This window comes from Pristis pectinata, chromosome 33 (genome assembly GCF_009764475.1).
Source record: "Pristis pectinata isolate sPriPec2 chromosome 33, sPriPec2.1.pri, whole genome shotgun sequence".
NCBI lineage: Eukaryota > Metazoa > Chordata > Chondrichthyes > Rhinopristiformes > Pristidae > Pristis > Pristis pectinata.
Window position 1 is genome coordinate 8,280,001 of NC_067437.1, and position 10,538 is coordinate 8,290,538.

The window sequence follows — 10,538 nt, forward strand, 5'->3', positions numbered from 1 at the left end:
CCTCTCAGCCAACACCACCAAAAGTATTTTAAACTGATCACTCATAGTTTTGGATAGATGGGTGGGATGTTTCTGGGAGTGAAGTGAGTCTATTTATTGTCCAGTAACGGCAGTCAATTCAGTGTAATACTGAGGGTAAACGTCATGGTCTAGTTGTGGAGAGGTCTGATGTAGGCACGGGGATTTCTGTCTAATATTAGGTGAGGTTGTGACTAATGAAGGATGAACTTTGACCGGCTCTGCTTCCCTTGCAGGAAGTTGGATGCTTTCATTTACGATGCGGCTGTACTGAATTACATGGCCGGGAGGGACGAAGGCTGCAAGTTGGTAACCATCGGCAGCGGCAAGGTGTTTGCCACCACCGGCTACGGAATTGCCATCCAGAAGAATAGTGGCTGGAAGCGGGCGGTGGATCTTGCCATTCTGCAGCTTTTTGGCGACGGTGAGGGAGATTGTAATCTTGTATCTTGCTGAGAATCCATGTAGCTGCAGGTCTGTGGTGCCCACATAGTGTAGGGAGGTCCTTGGTGCCTTGGCTAACCCCCACCCCACTAAAAAATACCACCACCAAAAAATAAACCAACGACTCAGATTTTGGCATTGGTGGAAGTCCAGTGAGTGCAATGTACTCAAAACCTCACTACAATGCTTGCATGCTATCAGTAATGTACGTGTTAATGTTCTTAGCTGGCAATGTTTGGGGTTATAAGGGACCTGAGGGGCAACTTCTCCACCCAGGGGGTGGTGCATATATGGAACAAGCTGCCAGAGGAAGTGGTTGAGACAGGTACAATAACAACATTTAAAGGACACTTGGACAGGTACTTGGATAGGAAAGGTTTAGAGGGATATGGTCCAAAATGCGGGCAAAGGAGACCATCTTGGCCAGCATGGACGATTTGGGCCGAAGGCTCTGTTTCCATGCTGTAATCTATGACTCTGTGCTGTATTACTCTAGAATTCTATGCTATTAATGGTTCTGTTTCCAACTCACAAGTATCTAAGCATCTAAGATGGTGTCTCGCAGTTTGGAGTCAGACCTATTGTCAAGGGCTCCCAATTACCAAGAAAGACTGGAGAAACCTGGGCTTTTCATTTTCCAACTAAGTGACAGTCTATTAGGACTTGTTAAAATAGTTAATTAAATGAGTAAGAATAGTACAACGTTTAAATCGCAAGTGGAGAGAGTGGGGTGCAGGATGAATTGTAAAGCTTTCCCAATGGGCTGGCAAAGACAACAAGGGCCATACAGCTCTTTTACCTGTAGCTTCATTCACTGCTTCGATAAGAAAAGGCAAAGATTCAAACCAATTAAAACTAATTTTAGTTCTCCTATTAAGATGGCCTTAACATATCAAGAAATCAAGACTCCCGGAAGGAGCATTGGAGGCGATTCATTTAATTAAAAACTGGATGAAGTGGTGGGTGAGTGGGTAACTGTTGGATTGAAAGTGGAACAAATGGCTTCCATGGGCACAGAGCCACCCCTTCAGCCCCTTGGGCCCGGTCCTCACCATAATTACCTTGTGATCTTGGGAAAGAAACTCCATTCTAATTAGTAGTATGACACAGTGTGACATCAGCCCAGAAGAACGCTAAATTTAGTCTCCTTTGTAGCTAACGATTTGATATTTAAATATGGTCTTGGTCGGTTCTCCAGGTCCTAGTTTAAATCCAGGCAAGACTAATGGGAACAAAGTTGCCCCTGCTTGCTGAGTGTATGGATGGAGATGAGTTTGGTCACTGCAGCCCATTTCCAAATGGCTACTAAACTGAGAGTCTCCCTGCCAAGGAGCTGATCCGGATGACAGTGCTTGGTTCAAGAGTTAGTGAAGCCAGCAGAGGACAAACAAAGAACTCGACAACTCGCACCAGGAGCTGTGCTCCTGCCCCTGATGCTAACACCCCTGATCTTGATGCACAGTAAAAATAAATTTAGAATTAAAAGGAACAAGTACTCACCCTCTGGAATGCAGGGAGGGATATAAAGACTCCATCCAAACTGTGTGCAGTAAACTAGTTCCTAACATGCAGGTGGGACCCATCCACTTGATCTTACAGTAATTTGCATCCAAATTTCAGCAGTTTATTGAACTGGTGTAAGGATAAATCACCAGCGGCGTTTTTATTTTGGATTTTGGAGTGTGAAGTCGGCACTGATTGCTGACAGATGTCAGTCTGCTGCAGCAGATTATGCAGGGCTGCGGGCACAGTGACTGTCCCCAGAGGCTGCTGTGCATCATTTCAAGGGGTGGTGGTGGTGGTGGGGCGCGGGGGGGGAGGATGGAGGGGGAGGGCCTGGTCACCACCCACCCCAGTGTCTGCTGCCCCCAGGGTTCCCAGGCCTGGCCTGTCTCCGGTGCCACCATTGTCTCCCACCTCTCTCCGCAGCACCTTGGGCTGCAGAGACACTGGACATCCAAAGTCACTGTAAGCTCTCTGCGTTTCTGGTCACTTCCCCTAATATTTTCTTCATTTTTGCTCAGGTCCACTCGTTTCCGCCCTGTCTGTTCCGGGCTCACTTGGCAGCATTAGAGTCACAGAGTTGTACAGCACAGAAACAGGCCCTTCAGCCCATCTTGTCCGTGCTGACCTTTTTGCCCATCTACACTCTTCCCATTTGCCTGCATTAGGACCATATCCCATGCCTTGCCTGTTTAAGTGTCTGTCTAAATATCTCTTAAACAGATTCTCACAGAGTCCAGGGAGCCATGGAGTCAAACAGCACAGAAGCAGCCCCTTTAGCCCAACTCGTCCATGCCAACTAAGATGACCATCTAAGCTAGTCCTACTTGCCTGTGTTCCACCCAATTCCCTCTCAACCTTTCCTATCCATATACCTGTCCAAGTGCCTTTTAACTGTTGTGGGTTAAGCCCTCAATCCACGGTCTAAGCACGTGACTAAAACCAGTTTTTCAGTGTAGCACGGAGAGGGGTGTCATGTTGGACAGAATTGCTTCCACTCACTTGGGTAAATGCGCAAATATGGCAAGAGGGTGCCCATAATAGCAAACAAAATAGGCTGTTGACGACAATATGTAATTAATTTTCATTCACATGGCGTTCCTTTCTCTGCTGTCTTAGGGGAGTCATTAACATATCATCAGACTCCTGTGTCTTTGCTGATGGAGATCAAGACTGTGTAGGTTCCTAGCAAAGTGGAGTTCAAGGATAGAGAATGAATTGGTTGCAGGATGTATTTCAGTCTTCATTTTATTCTGATATAATAGTGTTAAATAGTGTGGCAAATGGGGAAGCAAAATAGTAGAGCCAGAAGGCACCACTGCCAGACCACTGGCATCACAGCCACACCACTGACAGCATTGGTACCAGGCTCCAGTTACAGCATGACACTTATATTCAGAGCTTCCAGTATAAATGCACACGTGGGGATTTATGCTGAAAGGCAAAATTGTCACAAAAGTGTGAAAAGTGGGTTAAGTAGAAGGAAGGTTTTGTGGTCAGGATGTACAAGCATTTTTAGTTCATTATAAACAGGTTAGTGCTAAATTAAAATAGCCGGTAAAGGATATTGAGTTCCCAGTGTTATTTCTCCTGTTTCTCAACATTCTATTTTGCAACCCAGCTAATAAGATATTTGCCAGGTCTGGGGCAAGAGGGTCGAATTGGGCAGCTGTTTCAATGGGCTGGCAGTGCCATGCTGGGCTGAATGGTCTCCTTTCCCTCTACGATTCTACTCCTGAGCCCTAGCCAGTTTCTTCCAGTTTTGTTTCACCTCTTGCTCAGCAAGTCTCCTATTGTTTTATCTGGTCACTTGTCAATTAGTACTTGTTTCTTTCATCGCAGAGTGAGGCTTTATCCAACCAGTACTGCTGGATCTCTTCTCCATACCCACTTTGTTCAGATTGTATATCTTTTGTTTCGCTTGTCCCGTGATGATCCGTTATTTCCTCTGCAGATGTTGACTGACCTGCTGTGTGTTTCCAGCATTCCAATGGATGCTGGTAGCTCTCTGCAATCGGAGTGACTGTCTGTCTCATTTCTCTCCTGTCCATTCCAGGAGACATGGAGGAGCTGGAAGCCCTCTGGTTGACTGGCATCTGTCACAATGAGAAGAACGAGGTGATGAGCAGCCAGCTGGACGTTGACAACATGGCGGGTGTGTTCTACATGTTGGGCGCTGCGATGACACTGAGCCTCCTTACCTTCATCTGCGAGCACCTCTTCTATTGGCAGCTACGACATTGCTTCATAGGAACCTGCACTGGCAAACCCGGCCTCATGTTCTCAGTCAGCAGGGTAAGGCCACACCTTTCCCTCTCTGCCCGTTGGCACCTGCCATGGGGCACAGCATGGTATTGGAGAGTCAGAAGGCACCCATATGTGGCATTACTGCAGGGAGAATGGAGTTCAAACCCTTGGCCTTCACTTAGCAGCCTTGAAGCTGCTGACTCCATACCTAGTCCCTGAATGGATTAGACACCTGTTGGGCCTGATTGGCTAATTTATTCTTATGAATGGGGTTGGGGTTGGCCTTGGCTGCAATTCCAGCGGGAAGGTAGATAACCGAGAATCGGTTCTTGCTTCCCAGACCTCACTTTAAGGAGGGTGTTGTGAAGGTAGATTTCCAAACCGACTGTGCTTTGGAGCTTCAGCCTGTGTGGAAAATATTTGAATACGGCTCCCTCTGTTGGTGCAGGATTTAAACAAGTCACTTGGTCTCAAACTGGGGCAATTCGATCTGGCTAGATTTCCTGGTGTATGCTGAGTCAGCCAATTCCGGCTGGGCTCAACAGTCGGAACGGGAGCCCATTTTCCACAGATGATCTGGTCGTTATCTCATCAGTGTCAGTGGGACCTCGGTGTGCTCAAAACCGGCTGCTACTTTGAAATTTTATAACACTGACATTCCTTCAAAAGAACTTTAGTGCCTGTAGATCATTTTAGAACTGACTAAAGTTTTAAGAGGTGCAATACAGGTCATTCTTTTTAATCTAGACTTTTATTAAAAGGGAAGGAAATTCTTGGAAGACAGGATGGCAGTGCTCTGCCCTCGTCTACCCCTGACCATTCGAAGTTGTGAGCAGTTCAGGGCCTTTGGTTCACAGTTCTCTCATGGTGTCTCCACTTGGTCATTGGAAACAAACATTAACAAGCAGCACAGAGTAAGGAACTTGCCAGGAAATTCATCCAACACCAGGTCCCGTTTAATTGTCAATTGTATCCTAAGAGTTGTAGAATCAAAGCTGATTCCAACAATGCCCTAGCAGTGTTTTGTCTACACACTGGAAAGGTGCGGTGGAGTTGAGGGCACGAAGGTAGGCCATCTGCCCATTGGATCCATATCAGCCCAAGCAGCTACTGAGACTAATCCCTTTTCCCTAGCTGCAGCCAAACTAGAATGTTACACCATTCCAGCATGTATTCCATGCCATTAGCTAATAAAGTGAAAAGTCCTGTAAAGCTTTGTAATCACCTTATCTGTCCTGCTATCTTCAGGGATCTATGGACATGCACTCCATGATCTGTCTTTTCAGCATCCTGCCATTTAGCCTTGTTTGCCCTTTCCAAATGCATACTCTGAATTCCATTAGCCACTTTTCTAACTGATTTATTTCTCATTGTAACTTTCTGCTCCCTTTGGGGTGGCATGGTGACATAGCAGGTAGTGCTGCTGCCTCACAGCTCCAGTGACCCTGGGTTCGATCCCGACCTCAGGTGCTGTCTATGTGGAGCTTGCATGTTCTCCCAGTGACCGTATGGGTTTCCTCCAGGTGCTCCAGTTTCCCAAAGATGTGCTTGTAATCTAATTGGCCACTGTAAATTATCCCTGGTGTCGGTAAGTGACAAAAGACTCAAAGGGGAATTGATGGCTATGTGAGAAAGAATAATTTTCAGGGCTGCAGTGAATTAAAGAGAGGGGGATTGGTACTGATGGGATTGCTCTATTGGAAGTTGGCATGGACCTGTTGGGCTGAATGGTCTCCTGTGCTGCAGTTATGTGGTGTGCCTCCCAAATTTGCAAATCTGGGTATACAGTTCTCTAGCCCTCCAGTATTTATGGTGAAATGCAGTTTCCTAGTGCAGATCACTGGGAATATCATAATTCATATCTGACCACCAGAGAATGTTCTCTTTTTCCCTACTCATTGTCTTCTCTCCCCAATCAATCAGCTTCCCATTATTCCACCTTACTTAGTGCTCAGGACATCCACAATGAAGAATTTTTTGAGGTTATATGACTATTGTTATGCATAAAACACACTGTCCAGTTTTTACACAGCTAGTGACACTAGTTAACTGGGTCAACATGGACCAGAAACAAGGGTGAGCTCTCTTGTTACGGGATCTTCTATATCCAACCTGCGAACAGGTGAGGCTTTCACTTTAGTGTCTCATCCAAATTCAGCACCTCTGATAGTGCAGCACTCCATCAGTCCCACACCGGAGTTTGTGCGGTTCAGAATGGGACTTGAGACCACAACCTTTTGACTTACAGGTGAGAACGCTGTCCATAGAGCTGACATTGTTAGCTGGTTTATAATATGTATAATATGACTATGTTAGAAGAACATAATGCACAATAAAATTCACTGAAGGTACAAGAGATTGCAACCTGGAGCAACAAACAATCTGCTGGAGGAACAGCAGGTCGAGGTTTCAAGTCAAAACATCAACAATTCCTTTCCTCCTATAGATGCTGCTCGACCCGCTGAGTTCCTCCAGCAGATTGTTTGTTGCAGTAAAATTCACTTTCTCATTAGGGGTTGATCCTATTGTAGCAGAACTCACTAGGAAATTTCAGATTTCCCCCATGGACCAGAAATGCTGGTGCCTGGCATCGTGATATTGATGGACCTTCAGATGTTTGTTTTCCCTGCAGAGACTGCTGGGGTTGAGTAGTGACATTAAACTGCAGGCAACACTCAAGATTCCACAGATGCTGCCTGACCCGCTGAGTGCTTCCAGAAATTTCTGTGTCTATTTCAGATTTTTGTCAGCTGTAGATTTTTTCTGATTTTTAATCTGTGGGCAATACTCATTTTATTGTCCCTTGCCTAAGATTGTACCCTACACACCAGCTGCTAATGGTGGGGGCCTTGAACACTCAAGCAAGTTCTGATGAGCCATTGAGTGATGGCCTCGCGCTGGTAATCAGCCACAGTGCAGAGCTGGCTTTGAACTGCCCCATCACAAAACTCCAGTGTACCTCAGCAGGAGTTGACGCAGTATCAACAGTATAACTCTGTGCCAGCTGCAGCCAAAAGCTGCAGGTCAAAGAGTTTTCTCTCCAGCGAGGAGAAGGCTGAGGGGTAATCTGATAACATTGTGAACATGCCTTGAAATCGGCTCATAAAATTATTAGGGAGCTATACAATTGTCATGGCATGGAAGGCCATTCAGCCTATGAAAGCAATGCTGGTTCATGATATAGAGCAATCCCTTCTATGTGAACAAACGTTATGGGGTATATGTTGAGAATGTGTGAAAATATTGAAAAGTAGGGGCCATAAACTTAAGATATTCACTAATCAATCCAGGAGCGAACTTCCATTGCTCAGAGAGTGCTGAGAAAGTGAAAGGTTCATTCACAGAGGAGCTTTTATGTGGAAGCTGGAGAGAGGAACAAATTTACTGACAGAGAATAGACGAGCGAAGCATAAACATTGGTATAGGACAATGGCCTGATCCTGTGCTGTATGTTTCCTGCAATTCTTTGCAATTGTTACCTTTTAACACCATTTCAGGTAGACTTCTTTGAAGGCCTTGTCCTGACCTTGTCCTTGTTTTGGTGCTCTGTTTCCAGGGTATATACAGCTGCATTCACGGTGTTCCCATCGAGGACAAGCAGTCGTGCATGGACTCTCCCACTGCCACAGTGAACGACACTCATTCCAACATCATGCGGCTCCTGAGGACAGCGAAGAGCATGGCCAACCTCACCGGGGTCAATGGCACGCACTTCGGCTCGCCCCAGAGCGCGCTGGACTTCATCGGCCACGACCCGTCCGTCTTCGATGTGTCCGAGCACCGAAGGAGCTTCACCCACTCGGACTGCAAGTCCTACCAGCCTGACGACAACCTCTTCAGTGACTACATCAGCGAGGTGGAGAGGACGTTTGGAAACCTCCACGCCAAGGACACCAACAGCATTTACCAGGACCATTACCACCACCACCGGCCACACAGCATCGCCAGCACCAGCTCCTTGGACATCCCCTACGAGTGCGACAACGCCATGTTCGGCACCCAAGGCAGAACCCTGCCCAGGAAGCCCTTTGAGATTGGTTTGCCCCTGAAGCACGCTCAGGGTCACCTCAGTGACAGCTACGAAAACCACAAGTGGTTCAAGAATGACCGCTACGCCCACGACGACCTCATCCGCTCCGACGTTTCGGACATTTCCACCCACACCGTGACCTACGGCAACATTGGCAACACCAAGCGGCGCAAGCAGTACAAGGACAGCCTGAAGAAGAGGCCGGCCTCCGCCAAGTCCCGCAAGGAGTTTGATGAGATCGAGCTGGCCTACCGGCGCAGGGCGCACACCGCCGACCGTAAGGGCCGCTTCTTCAACAAGGACAAGCTGCGCGACCTGTACCATGACCAGTTCCGCTGCGCCAAGGACAACCAGGCCCGCTGGCAGCACGTCGACCTGACCGAGTTGTACCAGGGCCACGGTGGTGGGGGTGGGGGCGGGGGCGGCGGCGACGACGACTTCGGGAAGCACGAGGTGCCGCGCCTGGGCAGGCCGCACCACCTGCACCTGGCCGAGTTCGGGCCTGGGCCCGTCCAGCCCCAGGGCAGCCTGTGGGACAAGGCGGAGTGGGCCGGGCAGCAGGCCGAGGCCTACTGCCGCAACTGCCCGGCCAAGCTGCACAACTACAGTGGGCAGGGGGTGGGCAGGGGCGCCTGCCACTGGTGCGAGGCCTGCAAGAAGGCGGCCACGCTGTACGACATCAGTGAGGACAACTCGCTGCAGGAGGCCGAGCACTCGAGCGCCGCCGGCCTAGCCAAGTACCAGAGCCCCAGCGACTCGGCCAAGCTGGCGAGGCGAGGCCGCAACAAGCTGCGGCGGCAGCACTCCTACGACACCTTCGTGGATCTGCAGAAGGAGGAGAGCGTGGCCATGGCGCCGCGCAGCGTCAGCCTCAAGGAGAAGGACCGCTTCCCCGAGGGCAGCCCCTACGCCCACATGTTTGAGGCGTCGGCCGAGGCCCCCTTCGGCAGCAAGGCCCCGGCGGCCGAGCACCGCAGCCTGAGCCGCTACCCGCTCAGCAAGTCCCTTTACCCCGACCGCGTCACCCAGAATCCCTTCATCCCCACCTTCGGCGATGACCAGTGCCTGCTGCACGGCACCAAGTCGCACTTCAAGCACCCGGCCATCTCCAAGGGCCGGGCCCCAGCCTCGGCCGTGCTGGGCACCAGGTTCGCAAAGGACATGTGCCTGGGCGGCCAGACAGCAGTGTGCATGGCCAACAATAAGACTGCCAGACCCTTCAATGGCTCCAGCAACGGACACGTGTATGAGAAACTGTCCAGCATCGAGTCGGACGTCTGAGGTTTGGGCTGCTCGGGACCTCCTGCTCTGGACCACACGCTGGAGTTCCGGATCAGCTGCTCTTTTCTACTTTTTAGGTTTTTGATCTTCAGGCAGAACATCAATGGTCTTTGTTTCTCAGCAGCGTCATTATGGCAGTGAATTGGAATCCATGATGAACGTTAAGTCTGGTCCAATACAATATGGCAAAATTCTAACTGCATGTCAATTGTATCGTTACATCGGGTGATGCATCTTTGTGTAGGGATGATGATTATTAATAGAGTACATATTCATATCAGTGCCAGTACTGTACAGTTTAAAACCTGTTTTAACCCATTCACCACTGAAGACCCTATTTGGCTTCATTCTGAATGCCTCGTGAGGGTTCTGGGGAACCCTCAGCTGCAGTCTTTATTGCAGAAGTGGAAATGGGTTGCAGCGATTAATCTTGGAATGATGGTGTGTATGTGTGCCAATGTGTGCATTCATGCATGTGTGTGTGTGTGTGTGTGTGTGTGTGTGTGTGTGTGTGTGCGCGCGCACATTAGTACCATGACCGCTTACATGTGTGTGTGTGTGTGTGTGTGTGTGTGTGTGTCCACTCACAGATGTATGCTGCTTGAGTGTGTATATATGTGTGTATGTGTGAGTGTGTGTGTATGTGCATTCATGCACACGTGTGTACAACTCCATAATGACAGTGTGTAGCGACATCGTTGGGACTCAATAATAATCATTGGCATCACAGTGATGGTGACATCGAGGTGACTTTGACATCATGATGACATCACGGTGACGGTGAGATTAAGTTTTTAAGCAACTGCTGGTCTTGAAGTCCCAGCAGACTTATGAAGTGGATGATCTAAGTTGGGTGACTATTAAATGCAGGGGTTTGTGCTACAAGACTTAGTTATGATTTCAGTCCTAATCTGACCTATAGATAAGGATAAATCCTTACTCCCAGGTGCAGGCTCTGCCTGGCAACACTAGGGAAAACATTGTGGTAAGTGACACTGTTATTGCCCAGTGAAGT

At 48.6% G+C, this 10,538-nt stretch overlaps 1 protein-coding gene across 1 annotated transcript in view; it reads left to right on the forward strand.

The window, feature by feature from the left end:
• Positions 1-9,523, forward strand: part of LOC127585409 (glutamate receptor ionotropic, NMDA 2B-like) — a 230,217-nt gene extending 220,694 nt beyond the window's left edge. The window contains exons 11-13 of the mRNA XM_052042834.1: positions 255-442; positions 4,022-4,260; positions 7,769-9,523. Coding sequence (XP_051898794.1) covers positions 255-442; positions 4,022-4,260; positions 7,769-9,523 — 2,182 coding nt within the window. The remainder of the gene's footprint in view (positions 1-254; positions 443-4,021; positions 4,261-7,768) is intronic.
• Positions 9,524-10,538: the final 1,015 nt, after the last annotated feature.